This window comes from Erpetoichthys calabaricus, chromosome 3 (assembly GCF_900747795.2).
Source record: "Erpetoichthys calabaricus chromosome 3, fErpCal1.3, whole genome shotgun sequence".
In the NCBI taxonomy this organism is placed as follows: Eukaryota; Metazoa; Chordata; class Cladistia; order Polypteriformes; family Polypteridae; genus Erpetoichthys; species Erpetoichthys calabaricus.
In genome coordinates this window covers 127,499,236-127,521,152 of record NC_041396.2, presented here as the reverse complement: position 1 = coordinate 127,521,152, position 21,917 = coordinate 127,499,236, and the positions used below count along the sequence as shown (strand labels likewise).

The 21,917-nt window shown below is 34.7% G+C and overlaps 2 protein-coding genes across 13 annotated transcripts in view; one reads left to right on the top strand and one right to left on the bottom strand.

Moving 5' to 3' along the window:
• selenoi (selenoprotein I) overlaps nucleotides 1–21,917 on the top strand; it is a 788,955-nt gene that overhangs the window by 153,566 nt on the left and 613,472 nt on the right. The window lies entirely within an intron of this gene.
• otofa (otoferlin a) overlaps nucleotides 1–21,917 on the bottom strand; it is a 608,533-nt gene that overhangs the window by 29,141 nt on the left and 557,475 nt on the right. For all 11 annotated transcript variants that reach the window (XM_051924238.1, XM_051924241.1, XM_051924242.1 and 8 more), the window contains 8 exons: nucleotides 18,159–18,310; nucleotides 15,114–15,248; nucleotides 8,342–8,479; nucleotides 5,809–5,936; nucleotides 5,527–5,697; nucleotides 4,285–4,445; nucleotides 2,783–2,925; nucleotides 2,273–2,361 (listed from right to left, as the gene is read on the bottom strand). In XM_051924238.1, the coding sequence (XP_051780198.1) occupies nucleotides 2,273–2,361; nucleotides 2,783–2,925; nucleotides 4,285–4,445; nucleotides 5,527–5,697; nucleotides 5,809–5,936; nucleotides 8,342–8,479; nucleotides 15,114–15,248; nucleotides 18,159–18,310 (1,117 nt within the window). The remainder of the gene's footprint in view (nucleotides 1–2,272; nucleotides 2,362–2,782; nucleotides 2,926–4,284; nucleotides 4,446–5,526; nucleotides 5,698–5,808; nucleotides 5,937–8,341; nucleotides 8,480–15,113; nucleotides 15,249–18,158; nucleotides 18,311–21,917) is intronic.

Here is a 21,917-nt window from a genome sequence, read left to right as displayed (position 1 = left end):
CAGGACAACACCCAGCTTCATGTGGCCAGAGTGTGTAAGCAGTTACTGGTTGATGAAGGCATTGACTGGCCCGCACATTCCCCAGACCTGAATCCTACTGTAAACCACTGGCTCATTATGTTTTGGTGCATCCAACACCACCAAGTTGCCCCACAGATTGCCCAGGAGCTCACTAATGCCCTGATCCAGGGCAGTGTATAAATGTAAAAGAGGCTGGGATATTGACAAAGACACTAGCAAGATTGAAAATATATAACAAAAAGTTTAAACATTTTGATACTCACAAATGTATAAATTGGCACATCAGGACTGGCTTAACATATGCCACTACACCACAAATTATTATGCAAATGATATTTTTCTCTGATTTTCCTAAATAGTGGATGCAAGTGGCAGTCAGCACAATTTTTGAGCCATCAACCATTAGAGAATAATTTGAATGTTACTGAACCAACCTCCTAATGATAACGGTATGTTTTTCAAAAATAAAAAACTTAAAATGCATTGTTCCAAATTATTACGCACAACAGAGTTTCGAAACATTTTATAGGTTGTAAAGAAATGAAAATGGTCATTTGTTGAATTTGCAGCATTAGGATATCATACTTACTGAAATCAAAAGCTATTTCAATCAAAAACATTTTAACAGGTCAAGTTACATATTACCATTGGACCCCTTATTTGATAGCGGCTTCACAATTCTTGCATCCATTGAACTTGTGAGTTTTTGGAGAGTTTCTGCTTGAATTTCTTTGCAGGATGTCAGAATAGCCTCCCAGAGCTGCTGTTTGGATGTAAACTGCCTCCCACCCTCATAGATCTTTTGCTTCAGGATGCTCCATAGGTTCTGAATAGGATTGAGGTCAGGGGAGGATGGGGGCCACACCATGAGTTTCTCTCCTTTTATGCCGATAGCAGCCAATGATGCAGAGGTATTCCTTGCAGCATGAGATGGTGCATTGTCATGCATGAAGATGATTTTGTTACGGAAAGCATGGTTCTTCTTTTTGTACCATGGAAGAAAGTGGTCAGTCAGAAACTCCACATACTTTTCAGAGGTCATTTTCACACCTTCAGGGACCCTAAAGGGCCTGACCAGCTCTCTCCCCATGATTCCGGCCCAAAACATGACTCTGCCACCTCCTTGCTGACGTTGCAGCCTTGTTGGGACATGGTGGCCGTCCACCAACCATCCACCACTCCATCCATCTGGACCATCCAGGGTTGCACGGCACTCATCTGTAAACAAGACTGTTTGAAAATTAGTCTTCATGTAGTTGTGGGCCCACTGCAGCCGTTTCTGCTTGCGAGCATTGGTTAGGGGTGGCTGAATAGAAGGTTTCTGCATAACTGCAATCCTCTGGAGGATCCTGCTCCTTGATGTTTGCGGGACTCCAGAGGCACCAGCAGCTTCAAATACCTGTTTGCTGCTTTGTAATGTTATTTTAGCAGCTGCTCTCTTAATCTGATGTATTTGTCTTGCAGAAACCTTCCTCATTTTGCCTTTATCTGCACGAACCTGTGTGTGCACGGAGTCAGCCACAAATCTTTTAACAGTACGATGATCACGCTTAAGTTTTCGTGAAATATCTAAGGTTTTCATACCTTGTCCAAGGCATTCAACTATTTCATGCTTTTTGGCAGCAGAGAGATCCTTTTTCTTTCTCATATTTTTTGAAAATGGTGGTCTGCTTAATAATGTGGAACATCCTTCTTTAGTAGTTTTTCCTTTAATTGGGCTCATCTGGCAAACTAATTATCACAAGTGTCCGAGATTGATTTCAGTGATCAAAAGAGCCCTGAGACACAATACCATCCATGAGTTTAATTGTAAACAAAATATTTAATCTTTATGACACTTAAATACAATTTGCATAATAATTTGGAATGCTGTGTAAATAGCCTTTAAAGGAAAGTTATTTTTCTGCAAATGGGAAAAGATGTATTATGCAATACCTTGCAGAATGTATTATCACCCTCACATAGTGCTCAACCTTATTTGGGTTTGGTGATCTTCTACAGACTTTCACTTGCTGTTTTTAATGTCAAAATTGAAAGAGATCACATCATAAAGCAATTTCAAATGGAAACATTTATAAACTGAATCAAAGCAGAGCAATAAGCATAACGTATGATTTACATTAATTATGTTCAGTAATGTTTTAATTAAATTTTTTTTATGTTTCATTTTCCTCCAACACAACAAATTCCATTTAGATATTCTTGTCTTTTCATGCAGTCTTCTGTATTGATTCAAATATGAGAGACCTACTTTTTTGGTTTCCTTGGTGAGATGTCTATAGCCGGTCCTGGTGCAGGCATATCCATAGGGAACATATCTACCCACATCTCAATTCGTCCCTAGAGATTGTAAATGATAATCAAATAAAAATAACGATAAAATATGAGTTTCAATATTTGAGAGTTTCAAGGTTTTAAATGTTTTAGAGAGAATCTTAGCACATCAATAAGAAAACTGAACTGTGTTTACAATGAATCTTTGAGATCACCAAGGAAATTAACATTTACTGTAAGGGGCTGCCTTCTGTTACTATATACACAAATATATAAATAGTTCATTAAGCCTTTGAGATCACTAAATATTAATAACCTCACAAAAATTAAGTACATGAAAGTAAATAATTAATGAAATATGCACATATTTATACATTGTATTTTGAACATGATGAATTCATACAATAAATCTTTTACCAGTCTTAAAAAAAAGAAAACAAAATCATTCAGCAGTACTCTACATTTTTCGTGCGTTTGCTAGTGGTACCTGTTCAATCCCGGGCTTATCAGGGTTAAGGAGAGGCCTGGTTTCCACATGTTCAGGGACAAGTTTGTAACAAGCATGTGGTATCTCTTCCCAGTGGTGTAGAACCGTAAGGGCAAGATGCTCATCTGTCTGCTTTTTAAGTCCTGTAATTATAGAATTGAATATTTTAGGATTTTAAATGTATTTTGAATATTTAATAAAAACGTTTTTCCATTGCAATATATTTACTATATGAAAGAAATCTTAGTCATCAGTTAGTAATGGATAAACACTTTATTACATTGGTGTAGAGATGCACATTTCCTTTATGTTGCTAAGCATTGCGTTTTGCACTACACACCTTTGTTACTAACAATACAGTGAGGTGGTGGAGAAAAACTGCCTCTCACTGACAGCCTTTGATCTTTGTTAATGTTTAGTATGTTTACAGGAAAAATGTTCAATAGTGTGTGATAAAAATTAAGTAAAAATAACTAATGTACATGCTCCCTATTATAGTGTATCTAATTAGGGTACAGTGTATCAACTAAAAAGCTTGATATTGTGGCTTTTAATTAACTATTAACTTGCTATATTATCTGAAGAAACATTTTGTCATAGTTCAAATTACAATGATACTTAACTTATATTTAAAATAAGATAAATTTCACAGAGACCTATATTTGAAGGAATATTGGTCTGGCAATCAAAATTCCAAAAGAAAAAAAAATTCCCTAAAGAAAATTTTATTCCATATAATTCCACATAACTGAAACTACAAACTACTGCTTATGAGAAAATCTTGAGAATCCTAGTAAACTGAAAAATCTTGGCAGCAGTCTTCTTTTTGAAGGAAACTATACAGCACTATTCTACTAATATTATATTCAGTATAAACTCTGACAAATGTTTTTCAACATTGTAAAAATGTAAAATGGCAAAAACAGCTTCTGTACTTTAGGACATTCACTGACAAATGACTATTTCTTTACAAAAATGTATCTTTATGCTTATTTATCTAAAGCATAAAATAAATAAGGGATGCAATCTTCTAAGCTGTAGGTGAACTGCCTGCACTTACAGGTACTACATACAGTAACACTTGTTAAGTGAATCAATCGAAAGATGAAGAACTTGAGTATTTTTGCTAAAATTCTTCGCAATTTCTCATTGCAATGTTTATTTTTTTACCTATAGATTGTATTTATGGTGCAGTCAAAGTATAACAGTAACAGTAACTCACGCTTAAGTTAAAGAATGGCAGTCTGTCTCTCTTTCTTTGCATGAATGTAAATATAAAACATGCAAATATGGAGGCAACAGAGCTCGTTGATATGCCTTTGGTGGGTGTAAGAAAATTAGACTTCCAGGATTAACACTCATAAAAATGGAAAGTATATACATAATTTTAGGGCCTAACATTATTAGAGAACTGTTCAACTTCTTAGATTTTTATTATTTTTGTTATAAAGCAAAAATTTTATTGGGATGGTTGTGTGAAAAAATAATTCACTCTTTAATACCATTTTCATCTTCTATCTCAGTTGGTCCCAAGAACACTCTGTTGGCAACTTTCACTCGTCCTCCAGGCCCAAAATGAGGTCCATCCACTTTTGCCTCTTTGCAGAGCTTTGTGAGAATCTGTGTCGGCTTCATTGGGTCTCTCCATGCATTATACCCATGACTATGACGATAAAAGAAGCCAAAAAGTTGAAAATGAAATAATAAAAACAAATTTAACATTAAATAGGTTCTTGTGCTACCGTACAGCCACTCTTAAGCCATAACATTAATTTAACATTATAACTTTAAAATCATTCTTTTAATATACAGTAGTATGAACTATTTAATTTCCATTTACCACACATACCATACATTTATTATTAATTCTTATAACTCCACAGTGCAAATTGCAAGATGCAAACTGTCTTACAATTTAAGGGATATAATGGAAGGAAGCATAGAATTTAGCTACAAGACCTACAAAAACTTTGGACTTTCAGAAATTCCCTTTCACTCTTGGGAATCTATATCAAGACTTTTTAACTATATATTTTTTTACCATGTAGTAAATCTACCAGTATGACTAATGATAGAGTGTCAGAGACAGTCAATTATTTGTCTGGAATAAAACTGCAGTAACCATCATGGCAGAAGGTTGCTAAACACAAAATTGACCTAATAATCTTTCTTAATTTATGAATGTTTTTATGTTTATTATGGTTAAAATGTGTTACAAATTTTATGCATACACCTAGACCTGTCTTACGTAAATTGGATCATATTTTTATAAAGTATCCAATTTGGCAGTGTGACAATGTGTTGTGAAACGTTTAACAAAAGCAAACTTTTCTAGACATGAAAACAATATCAATTTTCAGAAAAAAGAATACATTTAAAAAAACCTTTAATATATAGATTTTAGATGATTAATTTGAACCCTTTTTTGTTTATGACATGTTCATATTTCTTTAATGGCATGACAGCAGACAGATACAATTAAAGTCTGATTTTTCATTCCAACCCAATTGCTTGTTATACTGTTCCATTGGTAGAATTCAAATGAAAACATTCAGTCTGTAACTATCGGGCAAAATTGTGAGGACTATGCCATATACACACAATTTCTTTATACATAAAAAAACTTGCAGGTGAATTACTATGTGTTTTAAATTTTAATGACGTTTTTGATTATCTGGTTATTAAACAAAAGGATGAACATAAGCTGTCAAAGCTGAGAATAATACAATCAGTAAGAAACTCACATGGCATAACTCTGGGAAATCCCACATGTTGCTCGATGTTTGCTGTAGTATCGATTCTCAAGGTCAATTTTGGTTTCTCCTATGAGATCATCAGTTCCTACTAAATCCCAGTCAAATACTGCTACTGTAAGCATGGACTCCATGGGAAATGTGGCCTCAATATCAAATGACCTTTGAAGAATTAAAGTAAACAAGGCATGAACATCTTCATATATTATTATAATAAAATATTGTAATGTTGATGTTTTTCAATTTCTTATGTGTCTCCTGTGTAAGACTTACTTCCCAAAGACAGGGTTCAGCTGTTTAGAAATGTAATTCTCTTTATCTTTAATTTCTGTCTTTCCAAGTTTTATAACAACATAAGGGTCAGCCTTCCCATTAATGTCTGCAGGGTGCAAGTCCGTGGCCTTGTAGAAACATTAATATGTGAAAAGAAACAAAAATCAAAACAGTTATTAACATAGTTTGAAATTATCTGTTTCTTTCAAATATGAAAACCTACCTTTACAATCAGTCTGATCCATATTCTAATCACAACATTAACTTAAGAGAGATTTTTTAAAAGTATTTTGTTCCTTACCTTCTTATTGTTGTTTGCAAGCAACAACAATGTGTGCATATTATAAGAACTTCTAACTACTAATGAATAAGTAAAGGAACCATTCAATTTCTTCAGTTCTTTTTTTAATAACCAGTTGCAGTAAGGTGACAGGCAGGACTTAAAGTTCAAAATTCTGGAATGGAAAGCTGCCTGAGAATGCAATATTCATAAGTATGTACTAGGGAAGTACCAGCATATTGATCTTTTTGCTTAACTTTGGTGGACAGTGGGAGAAATGACCCACTGCAAAGATGAAATTGTTAGCCCCTCTCTCTATTTGTTGGGTGGTGAGTGTTATATGCTGGAAGGGATTTAAAAATCAAAGATAACAGATTTGGTGAAATGAAAGAACAAAGTTATGAGGTACAGTCACTGTTCTGTCTAGAATGACCAAAATTCAGTTTAATGTTTTGTTAAGAGGAGAAGCAATGTTAACCAAATATTCTAGCCAAGTTCATTGCCAGAAAAGTCAATCCAATCTGTTGTCTAAACCAAAAAAATAAAACTACAAAATTTGTAGTCAGAAATGAATGCTATTAATATCTTTTTCCAGGATCATTAAATGAAGAAGCATACACCAAAAGTTTTATTTTTTGAATCTGAGTAATTGAATATCCTGGAAATGCACAGCACTCATCTACTGCCACAGACTTCTAGTCATTTTCTCATAGCAAGGATATGGAAATGTGAATCAAAATCGTGACATCTATGACAAAACAAAATGGCATCAGAACAGACATAAATTTAAAATGACCTTTATTCAAAACACAAATATCAAAATTGGATTCTGTAGCTCAAAACACCCTAACAATCATAAACAAACCAAAGTCAGTAAAAACACATTAATGTTAATAAAAAACAAGCAATTTGAACACAAACTTAAAAACACTAGAAAAAAAGGGAAACGCTGAAAAAAAAAAGAAAAGCACATATCTACAGAGAGAAAGCAATAGCTAAGGTCAATATCACACGCCCAACAGCAAAACACACAAGAAACATTTTAATGTAAATTTGAATCCTGCAAATGGCAGGAAATTAATGTGCATTGTATGTGAAATATGTTTGGTAATTATTTTGTCACCTCATTTATTTTTCAAGAACACTAACAGACAGTTAAACAACTGAGCTCCAGTAAAAACAGAAGGCACTGTTTATGTTCAATAATATTTAGTATGTGTTGCATTCATATTTGAAAAAATAGAAAAATAAGGACATAAAAATATACAATTTACAGTTAATATTCTAAATTCATCAACACACTACTTTACCACAAAGTAAAAGCTTTGCCATTGTGATCTGCTGGGCTTAGCAGGGCTGCCTTAACAGGAGGGAACAGTTACAATAAGCAAAAGGACACCCTCTTGGCTGGTCTCTTTTGCACATCTGCTGGGAAAATGTTTATCTTAATTATTATAAACAAGCTTGTCAGCATCAGGAATATTATTTGTATTTATGTTGCTTACCAAGGTCATTCTTTCCCTGTTACTAGTTAAACAGACTACATTTGGAAACAAAGAAATTAGTATCAGTTGCTTGCTATGTCAAAACAACCTACTGCCACACTGTTAACAGCCACTTTAAATGTATTTAAGCAATTCACTGTGAAATGGAAGGGGAGTACACAACATTTGATATTCTGACTCTCACACAAGAATTATGTTTATTCCTCAAATGATTAATAAAAATATAATCCACTTTGTTCTTTTCCCCTTTAGATATTCAATGGGTAGTAGTTCACAACTGCACATGCACTCATAAGGTGGTGCTTATTTTTAGATGCTGCTGCATGAAAGAAATAGGAAGACGTCAAATTCAGCCTTTGTACCTAAAATTATTTGTACAGTACACTGAACAGACATCTATTGTCCCATTTACTTGGAAGTTACAGTCATTATGTAAAAGAATGTTTAAAATAGAATGCTTTGTTAAAGCATTCAATAATAATTTTAAGTGACAGCTCTTTTGATTTTAGAAACATAGTAGAAGGAATGTTGTATTAATTTCTCTATATGCAAAGTAATCAATGTGCAAATCTCTTTTGCAACACACAATCAGCATACCAGCATCCGTCCACAATAAACTAAAATACTACCAGAGGTATGAGTTTAAAATAAATATGAAAGACCCAATAGATGGTAGTGTCAAGTCACACTAACAATATTTTAGCTCTCCAGTATTAAATAGGAATGTTGCTATTTTTAAATGACTTACCCTGACCACATAAACTCTGACTAACACATTCACAGGATCATTGTTTGGAATACCCTGGAACATGCCAAAGTTGGGATCAAAACTGGCTTCTTTGGTAACATCTTCTGGAAGAGGCATTTTATAGACACAGAGGGAGCCCTGAGTTTAGAGAAAACACAGAACATGAATTACTTCTACAGTTTTTTAGAGATTAAAAAATGATTTGGTAACTGTTGCAGTTGTCCTGTGTGTTTTTTTGCACCAATATGCAGTCTATGATAAAAAGTTGTTTAAGATTAAAGAACTCTTTCTGTGATTACTTAATTGGTATTTTTAATAAGACTGATTTTTATAGAGCTTAATTGCTCTTTTATTGTAATGCATACATATTAATCTAAATCAAGTTTAACTAATTAAAAGATTATACTCTGATTAAGAATTTTACAAATCTACTGATGTAATATAATGAATTCAGCTATAACTTCTTACATATTATATGTTATTTGAAAACATAAATAAATGAATATGGACAATTCACAGGTATCTTTTGACAGATTCTTCACTATTGTTTGTGGTGACTGACATGTAATAAAATGCAAGTTGGCATAAATTGGCCAGAGGCAAGGGCATCACCAGTGGCACAAGGCAGGTTGTCTCACTAAAACCAACAGGCAAAACGGCAGCAAGAGAACTCCTGCAGATGCTAGTGTGGAAGTACATGGACCACTAAGGAGCAGCATGTCACATAGTGCCCTAGACAGGCATCACTGAATGGCACCGGCATGAGTGTGAGAGAATGAGAAGGCTTCAATAATAGGAATTAATGCTACCTCAAGACACCACAAGGCACATAACTCAGCAGAGGTAGGCCTGGGACAAAATTATAGAAGTGGCAATTTCTCCTTGCTGCTTAGAGGGCTTATAGTCCCAGAAAGGAATGCATGCTGTCCCTCTAACAAAACAGGCGGCTTGGCCTGACCCTTTAAGGACGACAGCAGGCTTGGACATTCAGGAAGAACAGGGACTGCTAAAACTAGTTTTGGTTTGGTGTACCTGGAGCAAATGTAAGGCTGTTCTGACCCTGCAAGGCCAGGAGGTCCAATAAGTGCAGAGTTGGTAGGAAAATAAGGTGAACATTAAATTGGTGATAGTAAAAAGGCCCAGAGAATGAGAAAGACAGGAAGATAGACAGGAGAGAAGGAGTATAGTAAACAAGCTACCCCACTAGACAGACATTTAGGGAGACCCAGAAAAAGTGTCTATTGTTATTCAATTTAGTTTATAATTTGTGCCATATTTCCTGGATTTATCCCCTCTTTTGTCTTCATGGTGCACTTCATTGTGGGGAGGGCTTCCAAGAGGTCCTCATTCTATCACAATATTAAGTGTTACTTTAGCCTTGAATAAGTTTTCATAGGAAGTTAAGGAAACATTTTAAAAACATTGCCCTGCCTGTAAATCTTGCAGAAAAGTAGAAGAAAAAAAAACAAATAGTATGTGATGTTTAAAGAAAAGAGTGCTATGTTACAACTTTACTGTTAAGTAGACACTTAGGTTTGAAGTTTACCTTTTGTAAGGAATTGGTCTTAAGACCACTATGTATAACATGTAACATTTCCAACACCATGAATTTTTTTTTCAGTCATTAGGGTACTAGAAAACAAAAAACTTTTGAGCAGTTAAAAATGTGGTAACCTGGGGTTAAATTTGTTTTTCTGTTAAAGTTTTGAACTTAATATACAGTTAGGTCCATAAATATTTGGACAGAGACAACTTTTTTCTAATTTTGGTTCTGTACATTACCACAATGAATTTTAAATGAAACAACTCAGATGCAGTTGAAGTGCAGACTTTCAGCTTTAATTCAGTGGGGTGAACAAAACGATTGCATAAAAATGTGAGGCAACTAAAGCATTTTTTTAACACAATCCCTTCATTTCAGGGGCTCAAAAGTAATTGGACAATTGACTCAAAGGCTATTTCATGGGCAGGTGTGGGCAAGTCTGTCATTATGTCATTATCAATTAAGCAGATAAAAGGCCTGGAGTTGATTTGAGGTGTGGTGCTTGCATGTGGACAGACAACATGCGGTCAAAGGAGCTCTCCATGCAGGTGAAAGAAGCCATCCTTAAGCTGAGAAAACAGAAAAAACCCATCCGAGAAATTGCTACAATATTATGAGTGGCAAAATCTACAGTTTGGTACATCCTGAGAAAGAAAGCAAGCACTGGTGAACTCAGCAACGCAAAAAGACCTGGAAGTCCACGGAAGACAACAGTGGTGGATGATCGCAGAATCATTTCAATGGTGAAGAGAAACCCCTTCACAACAGCCAACCAAGTGAACAACACTCTCCAGGGGGTAGGCATATCGATATCCAAGTCTACCATAAAGAGAAAACTGCATGAAAGTAAATACAAAGGGTGCACTGCAAGGTGCAAGCCACTCATAAGCCTCAAGAATAGAAAGACTAGATTGGACTTTGCTAAAGAACATCTAAAAAAGCCACCACAGTTCTGGAAAATCATTCTTTGGACAGATGAAACCAAGATCAACCTCTACCAGAATGATGGCAAGAAAAAAGTATGAAGAAGGCGTGGAACAGCTCATTATCCAAAGCATACCACATCATCTGTAAAACATGGTGGAGGCAGTGTGATGGCTTGGGCGTGCATGGCTGCCAGTGGCACTGGGACACTAGTGTTTACTGATGATGTGACACAGGACAGAAGCAGCCGAATGAATTCTGAGATGTTCAGAGACATACTGTCTGCTCAAATCCACCAAAATGCAGTCAAATTGATTGGGCGGCGTTTCATGACACAGATGGACAATGACCAAAAACATACAGCCAAAGCAACCCATGAGTTTATTAAAGCAAAGAAGTGGAAAATTCTTGAATGGCCAAGTCAGTCACCTGATCTTAACCCAACTGAGCATGCATTTCACTTGTTGAAGACTAAACTTCGGACAGAAAGGCCCACAAACAAACAGCAACTGAAAGCCACTGCAGTAAAGGCCTGGCAGAGCATTAAAAAGGAGGAAACCCAGCATCTGGTGATGTCCATGAGTTCAAGACTTCAGGCTGTCATTGCCAGCAAAGGGTTTTCAACCAAGTATTACAAATGAACATTTCATTTCCAGTTATTTAATTTGTCCAATTACTTTTGAACCCCTGAAATGAAGGGATTGTGTTAAAAAATGCTTTAGTTGCCTCACATTTTTATGCAATCGTTTTGTTCACCCCACTGAATTAAAGCTGAAAGTCTGCACTTCAACTGCATCTGAGGTGTTTCATTTCAAATTCATTGTGGTAATGTACAGAACAAAATTAGAAAAAAGTTGTCTCTGTCCAAATATTTATGGACCTAACTATATCTGCCCTTAAATGTTGTTAGGGGACGTGCACCAGATAATTCAGCAAATTTCGAGTTTTATATATAAATATCTAATATATTGTTATGATACAAACATTAATTCTGTCAAAAATGGAAGAGCATAAATTTGGCAAAGTGCATTATGCTGTTTGTTCTGTTTTTTATATATATTATCCATCTTTTCTTCTCCCTGAATGTTGAATTTAATTCCTCTGTAGACACTTTCCCATCCCATATCTTACTAACGACTTACTATATATTTTGCATTGCTGTCATGCTCCATTCTCAGTAACTGAATGAGGTTCTCTTAAATGTACAATATCTTAGGAGAGCCTCCAATGGAACATGCACAAGCTGAAATTGTATTTGTGAATTTGATTAAGCTGATTCATTTCATTTATGTCAGTTCACTTCCACTTGTTTTGGAGTGAAGTGCAACCTAATTAATAAAAGCCACATGATAAGAGCTGAGAGGGAGCACACAATTTTTAAATGCAGCTTTAATCAATGTATTATTCTTTAGAGTATGCTTGATACACACATTTAAATCTGGTTTCCTTGCATTTTTTGCATGTAAATTGGAAATCTTCTGTATATTAATAGTTTAACTGTAAAAGAAAACCAAATAATTGTATTACATATCACCACTTTTACAGAGCGGTGAAAGTACAATTTTTTTTCAGCATGTTAGAAATAAATATTGTGGTGTACGGCTGGGACACCTATATAGTGGGAAGGACCAGGGGAGAGAGCATATTCAGGACATTTCCTCCCCCAGAACGCTGGAGGGCAGGCCCCCTGGGTTGCAGCGGTGCCTCGGACTAACACAGGACTCTTGGGGAGTTGGAGTTTGGAGCAGCCCTGCTTGGTTCCATGGGTGCGGCTAGGGGTGCTGCAATTACTGTTGAGCCCTGGTGGCAGCGCTTCCACCACACCCGGAAGTGGTGCCAGAAGAAGGTTGTTGGACACCTGGAGCACTTCTGGGTGTCCTATAAAAGGAGCCAGTCGCCTCTACTCCAGGGAGCCTGAGTCGGGATGAGGTGGACAAAGCTTGCTGGAAGAGGAGTGGAGGTGAAGATTGAGAAAGAAGAAGGAAAGAAAGAGTTTTGTGTTGAGTGTTTGTGCTTTGGAACTGTGCTGTGTAGGTGGGAAGTCCTCTGGAAATTTTTTATGAATAATTAGAATTGCATTTGAATATAAGTTTACTTTCATAAAATGTGTTTTTTCTTCTGTGAACATTAGAAATATACAGTATGAATGCATAATTTAACGTGATTTTTTTTAATAAATATTTCTATGTATTTCATTACCAACATATTTTAATACTCCGTGTGATTCTTAACTGCATTTCACTATCAAACATGTTATCTATTTATTTTTTGACTCAGTGATGCTGTTAAAGAACATTACCTGTATTAATAACATTACCTATTCCAGGTCTAATGTTTAAACTATCTGTAGTAATAGATTTCCCAAGTTTTGAAGATAATATACGACTGCATTAAATGAAAAACGGTACAAGTTAAAAGCAAATATTAAGTTAGTTGAGCTAATTAAACAGAATAATTTCCAAATGAAATAGTTTAGATAGATAGATAGATAGATAGATAGATAGATAGATAGATAGATAGATAGATAGATAGATAGATAGATAGATAGATAGATAGATAGATAGATAGATAGATAGATAGATACTTTATTAATCCCAAGGGGAAATTCACAATTACAGTTTACTCTCAATATGTACTTTTCCTCTATAAGTTAGTCATTATATAAAATTATGAATAGTAAGATGAAAATACCCCGTGACCCTGTGTTCGGATTCAGCGGGTTGGACAATGGATGGATGGAAGATGAAAATAAGTGTTAAATGAATTTCACTGCAAGACAGAGTGCAGTATCAAAGACCCATCAATCAGCCAGTACATATTATAGTTTTTAAAGAAAGTAAATATGATGAAAAGATGAATAGAAAACCTGATGAATAGAAAATGTTAGTGCACAGAATGTATTTGCTTCTAATTATTTTCAGTGAAGACATGATAAATTACTTTATTTAGTTCATGCATGCATTGAAATTAACAAGCAAGTTGAAAGAAATGCATCTTTTAGTCCAATATATTTTTGTCACAAAATACTGTATATTTGTATCCAGGAGCAGCTCTCTGTAAGACCGACCACACTCCATCTACAATACCAATGGTTTAAATCTAAAACAAAGTAAATAGTTATTAGTCCAAAACAGGATTACATGAGGGCTGGTGGTGGTGGGTTTATGGAGGATCTCCTGGGTTGGTGACATAAGCCACTCTAGGTCATGGCATAGAATCATAAAGGTGCCAGCTGGTATTGTGTGGCATATCCATGTAAACATTCTGCAATTGTCTGAAGAGGATGTGGAACAGACAAATTATTCATGTTAGCTCATTCAAAGACATGCAGAGGTACACTGCTTACAAAAGAAGGGGAATTTATTCCAAGTAGAAGATATCAGGTGGGTGCAGGTTGGTGCACTTGGGTGTTTCTTAGGTGGACTTATCATGAAAATTCAAAAATGGTGGAATCATCTTCATGTTGTACTGTTGGCAGATAAAAATGTGTTAACATACAGTACAGGTAACCAGCTAGCGTCAACAAGGGTTGCTGTTAACATGAACCCTGCTATTCAGATTATAACCCATCTGAGAATGTTGTTTGGATTAAATCATTGTTTATGTTACAATATCTTTATTTGTAAATCTGGAGTGTTCAGCCTAAATGATGAAACAAGACTCATTGCTTAGGATGCCCTGATGTGAATAATTAATAACCCATGTTAATTAAATTTAACTTTGATAACAAATCATTAACTGAATGCATCAAAATGGATACAATGAATGAAGACTCGTCTCCATTTGGCAACTATGGTGCCATAATTCTAAAGATGGTAAAATACTTTGATGTTGGTGGTATTTTCCCTGAGCCTCCTAAATCTATCACTTCTGCAAAGCTCTTATGAAATTCATCCATGTATGTTAAAAATGTATTGTCATCATATTGTATATGTCACCAAATGTATTGTCGTCATATTCTTGATACTCTTCTTGGTGTAGAAATACAAGCATCTCAAAGGACATTATGATTATCATTCCTTCTTCTACAGTGATATTTGTGAACATAAAGGACATGCAAAGCTAAGCATCTGTTTGACGCACTTAGACATGATGATCTCCTAGGTTAGATTTCATGACAATTGGTCCATTCCTTAATATTTAGCATTCATATTTTTGTTAGATTGTGAATGGCAAACCAGAAATTTGGCAGTTGTCTAAATACATCAGCCATGAACTGACAGCTTTCAAAGTGGTTTTATTTTTGTAATACTTATGAACATTTTTATTTACTTAAAGGACGGATTCTGAACTCCAATCTCTCACCTTGTATCTCCCAACAATTCTTTCATCTTCAGTCACACTGTCATCATCATCTCCAATTTTGCCTCTGTACAAGTTGAAGGTGTGCAGCCAGTCTTCAAAATTGTCATACTCATTTTCTAATTCTTTGTTGTATACCTGCAAGAAATATGATTCTTAATAAACTATGTATTACTTTAAATAACAGTTTTCACTAAAACAGCATCCCAAATGGAAAAAGATATGTACATGTGGATTTAATCTAGTTTTGTGGTTCAGAGTAAGGTACTTAAAATGATAAAGTCAAAACTATATAAAATGTACTTGGTGAACTGTAGATTCTCTATAATTTCTAAGGGTGAAATCAGAAAATTTGATTTTTTACTCATTGACAGTACAGAATCATGCGGGTTTGGCTAGAACTTGAATTCAATCAGCTATATACCACTTATTTTAGATCCATGTTCGATCTTGACACTTTGTAGGATTTGGAACTGAGATTTTCTGATGTTATAAAGGTAGGATAGAAAAGTGATGGGAGAAGTAAGCCATAATATATTAATTCACCATTCTTCGAAAAACATTTTTGCTTAGCAGTTCAGCCACCATGAGTGTTCTGCAGTAAGGGCAGGTTTTAAGATGCTGTAAGCTTGTGGGCAGCAAACAGATGCTGCATGGACCATTGCTTCTCCACCAGACCTGTTCTAGATGACATCAAATAGTAGGCTCATTGCTAACCGTAAATGCCAAAGGAGACTCTGCTCTGTTGGGCCGTTGAGCAAGGCCCTTAACCTGCAATTGCTGAGCGCTTTGAGTAGTGAGAAAAGCGCTATATAAATGCAAAGAATTATTATTATTATTAACACTGGAATAGAGAGATAGAAAAGCTCACAACCTGAAGTTGGTGGGTGTATCTGTTTCTTCAGATTTCTGGGAGTTGTGCACCAACATTAATTAAGCCTGAACTCACTGGCTGGAGCTACACCAGCTTAGTTATATGGCTGCTTCTGTGACTTGGATAAACTGCAATTTCTTTTACAAAATGGATTAATCTTTATATTTACATTGTACACTATTGCTGAAACAACTAATTGATTTCAAAAATAATAATAATTGATGAAAATAGTTACTAAACTAACTTTTGTTGATTATTTCTCTTCTGTATTGTGTGCATCATTTCATTGACCATGTTAATCACACTTTGAGATATGATGGAGATAGAGGATATAAAAATGGTGAAAGTTTGAAAACCAAAAATGTGTGGAGTTATTTCAACTTTGCATCTGTTTAGAAATACTGTATGTCTTTTGAAAAGTCTGTAAAAATGACCTAATTTGGTACAGGAAAACAACCATGATGTGGGAGCACCTGAAAAGAAAACATACAGAAGAAATTGTGGTATCTCTTTTACTCTCTCTCCCTCACTCATTCACTCACTCTGGGGGACAATGCAGCAGCACTTTCAATATCACTTTCTTCTGGCAGCTTAAAATCCTTATCTGTCAGCAGCAATATACAAAACGTTTTTGATGACACTAACGGCTGGTGACACTCATTTCATCTTGGGCTCTTTGCTGTAATCAAGTGAATAAAATCACACTACACTCAAGGCTACTTTTGTTGAAGCTTAAGAAGAGTTTCTGCTTTCTACCCCTAGTTGCAGCCCTAAATTACCACAGTTGTGCTAAGTTCCTCATACTCAACTAAATAATTTACTTTCCCTTAAAATATTACATTGTGTAGATTCCTTTTTTTTCTTTTGATGATTGGTGCTCAGTTAATGTCCAATTCGCTGCTCCTTAAACTCAGTCCTGGGCACCCCATGTGGCTGCAGGTTTTTGTTCCAACCAGTTTCACGATCTTTGTATGGAAACATTAATACAGTAAGATTTTTGCTATACTGTGATATACAGTATGCATAGCTTAACAGCAAACACATTAGAGTCATACTGTCAACAGTCAGACAATTTTTTTAAAAAAGTTGTTGCTGCATAGATTTCAAAACTTTTTAAACTTTAGCCACTCAGTTGTATGGTTGACTGGTGGCCAAAAATAATAATGATTTTTTTTCTCCTATTCTGCTTCCTACTATGTCCCTTCAAAGATGAGGGCATCATCATTTCTAGCATTTAGAAGCCTTCATAACATGTCAAGTATCTCCTGAATCAATAACAACATGTAAACAATTCAAAAAGTTTTTCTTCTCATCATAAACTGATGATTCTTTTTCACTTAAATGCTCTGAAATTCATCATATTCTTTTCTTTACAGCTCTTTAAAATTTCAGGAGCAGATATTGATTTTCATTTACTTTGTGATTTTTCTTTAAGCAGCATAGAAAAGGAACACAGAGTTGTTATTTATACTGTAGAGACCTTGTTACGTGAAAAACATAAAAAATATTTTAAAAAAAATGTAATTATTTTTGTCCATCAACCAACTATACAAATGAATAGACAAAGTTTAACATTTTTTTCAAAATCATGCAGCACACCACCAAGGTGAAACTTCGTGGAATGACCATAATAACAAAGTAGGAAGAACTTCAAACCACTGTGAGATTCTTTAAAGAACCCACAAATTCCAGATTACCATGAACCTAGCCCAAATCCCACTTCCAACAGTTTACTTATCCACTTATTAATTAATTTTTAACAGAATTAAAAATATGTATAGTAGAGCATGGACAGCCCAAACGTAATGGAGATTAGGCATAGTTCAAAAAGATATTTAAAAATAGATCAAATAGTTGGAAATATCTGATGGAAAATAAAACAAAATCCTTTGGATTCACTTATATTTTAAAATATGGAATTTAATATTTGTAGTAATGTAAATTATTCATCAAAACATTTGTAAAATATTAATGTGTTAAAGTCTAAATAGAACACTTAAAACACTTTACTTAACTTGTATCTTTTCTTGCTAATTAGATAACTGATATTGCACTGTACCTGAGATGGGGTGGATTAAGGCATGCCAACACTTGGGCCGGCCCTGCCTACAACCATGAAAAATATATTAAAAAAACAAAACAAAACAAAAATACTGTATAGCTAGCTCACTTACTTGCAGCTCATCTATCTTCTGTTTATTTTTTTTGTCCATTACTTCAGTCATCTGGTTCTTCTTTTTCTTATCCTCTTTTGGTGCCTTGGTCTTCTCTTTGCCTTTTTCCTTGCCTTTTGTGCCTTTCATGGGAGATTCATCAGGTTTGACATCTGAACATAAAGATGCAAGGCGGTGGACACGAGACATGCCAAACATGAATTCTACATGAAAGTTGACACTTAAGTGCAAGACTTCTAAATAAGAGGAACATTTTGCCTCTTAGGTATGTACAATATGTATGCAGTCAGGAGGGAGTGGGATGCAGTGCCATTACACAAAACCTGCAACCTTTGTTTCTGCTTAGGTCAGAATTAGTAATGTTTTCAGTTTCATTTTCAATAAATATGATTACTATAAAATTGGACTCATTTTTGAGAAGATTGCTGAATTTATGGAAATAAAAACAATATGGTAGCAAATCTTTTCATGAAACATTAAGTTCGTCCATTCGTATATAAATATTCTTTATATTAATAAATATACATTTATTTTATAAAATCTTGATATTGAATTGATACACATTTTAAGTGCAATTACTCAGACTAAACAAAATATATAAACATACGGCCAACTTTCATGGTAGCTGTAGCGAAGCTTAATGGAGGTGGAACAAAACATGGGGAGCAGCAAGGCGCACCAGCCACCAACAGTAAATGTGCACATGCTCAGCAGCAGCATTAAGCAGATGAGATGAAACATGTCAGCAATACACCAAGTGCTAAATAGCCCAAATCACAACAATGGGATCAGCCCGAGGTGGTAATGTTCTCACCAGAATAAATAAAAATACCACCAAGTCTATTCAGTGTATAATGGGCATTTTTGTTTAAAGTACAGTAAAATATCCTTGTCTACAAGCTCAAAACCAGCATCCATAAATTGTTTTCCAGGGTAATGCTCTGCACAGAATTAGGAACATTTAAGATATTTCTTTACATTTATTGGTAAATCTATAGCAAAAATGTACATAAAATTGCCTCCACAAATTGCATATTTTAAAAAGTTTTTTCAGCTGTAAGTTTAAATGTTTAAATTACTTGAACAAACATCAGTATGCATAAAATGTACTGCATTTGCAGAATACTTACTTTATTTAGAACTTTCAGAATATATCACTACTAACAACTCATGTACCCAAAAGTGTATATATCTCATGAATTTTATAGATTTTTTGAAGAGTGAGTATTTAAAATGTAGGTAATTAATGTCAATTGCAACTGCTCTCAAACAATATTTTTATACCTGCATTTTATGTTACATAGAGCATACAATTTAACATCACCTATCAGAAAGGATCCATAATGGTGTTATGATCACATTTACATTATAAAGAACAGGCCAAAAGTTAAAACTCATACTGGGAACATTTTTAATTTGACTTATATGCTTTCTGAATTTCAATCATTCCTTTAATTCATCAGACAGACAGCTTGCAAAATGCTGCATAGACCTTTATGTGAGAATTCCCTCTAATTCATCTGCAGTCAGGATTCCTTTTAATGAAGAAGAGGTTAATTTCTCCCAATTACTGGCAAATCATTCAAGTTGCTCATTAGGAAATACCACATGCACACTTCACAGCTGCACAGGCAAAAACTGGCATAAATTAAAACAGAGTATTATTGTTTTTGTTTAGTTAAATTAGGGACACTCCTGGAACAGAATACATTTCTGTGACAAAATGCTCTAGAATATAACTTAATTGCTTGCTATCAAGTAAATTAATTATAATTTCTACAGTTTATTTTGACATGTGGTGTTAAATTGCCTAAAATAAGAAATATATTTATAAAGGACCTTTAGTACTAGGGTGTTGTACCGTGTTAGCCATTATGAATGTAGAGAAAAGCCAAGCAAAATGACACCTTTGTCATCTTGCCTGAAGAAGGGGCCTGAGTTGCCTCGAAAGCTTGCATATTGTAATCTTTTTAGTTAGCCAATAAAAGGTGTCATTTTGCTTGGCTCTTCTCTAAAGAATCTTTGTTTAGTAAAAACATTATAAAAGAATGGTAATGATAATTTTTACATTCAAATACAGATACTCTACTGTCTAAGTATTTGATAGTCCATCCAGGGTCCCAGTCACTATGCTTATTGCTGTGTGTTCCTATGTTATTATGACCTTTACACGTGCTAGATTGATACATTTATGGGAGTACTATGGAGTTAGCCAGGACAGAATGAAAGATAAAAATAATAATCCATTAAATTTTTTCCCAAAATTTGTGCATTTTATTGTATGGTTGGAGGGTGATTGTACCTATCCTGGTAAAACAAGTGTAAGGCAGTAATCAGCCCTGAATGGGATGCCAATCCATTTTTGATAAAAAAATAACATGAACTGTGAGAAGCAATAAAATGAAAGTCAACAGACAGTCAAGGTATCAGTCCATTCCAATGCCACTTCACTAAGATCTTTTGGTCATTTCTTGTACAGAGTTGCAGCTATAGTGAATTAACATGTTTATTTTAGCTCTTCAGAGCTCTATTAAGAAATTCTCCTTAAATTTGTTTCCTTGTAACTTGCAGCATATTAAATGATTGTGTGTTTGATCTTGTAAATTTAATTAGCATTCTTGTTTTATTTGACAAAAACATGTTGTGATGGTGTGCCGCATACAATAAAGATGAATTGAAACCCACACAGAGTACAATCAGATGATCAATAATTACTTTGTTAGAACTTACATATTTCTTATTATAATAATAACAAAATATACAATAATATTATTATGATTTATATATATTATAGCTATTCAGAAGAATATAATGTGTAGGACAGAATATTGGCTTACTGGCAGGAAACATATGGAGCATTAGGAGGATCCTTTTTCTTTATTTATTTTTTTGTTATGTATAGCAAGAATCTTTTTGTGACGTCATTCTAAATTTCATTACTTAAATCAAAATTTCACAATTAAAGGACTAACATCTTGTAACCAGAACATGGAAAAATGTTTTCTTTTTTTATTTTGAAGTTTCACTCTTAATACTCTCTTTGCATCTCTTACTCACTGCCTCTCCTTAATCACCTTTACCACAAAGCAGTCATTATGTCTAACATTATCCAAAACTGGATTCCATCATTTGTGGCTTGGCCAGGTTCCCAAACCTTCTGCTTGATGTAAGTAGGTGGGGTGCCCACAGAGTATCATGGGTTATATCCAAATTATTCTTTGAAACTCTTTTCTTTGTATCTCATTATCTAGAGGTTATTGGAGTAGAATTGTTTAAGGCTGAATGCCCTTCTCAAAGCCTCTCACTTTAATGAAACACACGAAGGATGGTGATCTTATTGTAATCCAGAATACCAGGGGTAACTTGTGCCTCAGATGGAGCCTGATGGTGACTAAAAGGCATGGCAATTTGGCATATTGGAGCCAGGCCGAATGGCTATAAGGGAGTCTACAGGGGCTTTAGCCTTGATACCAGGAATGTTGAGGGTGAGAGGACTTTCGATTTTGGTGATGCAATGGGAATGTTTCTATGCTGCACTATGTTTAAGAAGGAGGTAAACAAGATAGTGATTTTTAAGTATGATGGTGAAAGGAGCATGATAAAATAAATTTTTTTCAGGGCATGGTGAAAAATGGTTGTGTATCAAAATATCACTTAGTTGTAGGTGATGTTTAGTGGCATGAAAAAAGTAGGGGAAATTATGCACTAAAGCTGATGGTTTAGAATTTGAATGAGGAGATTTTGAGAAGAAAGTTTCCT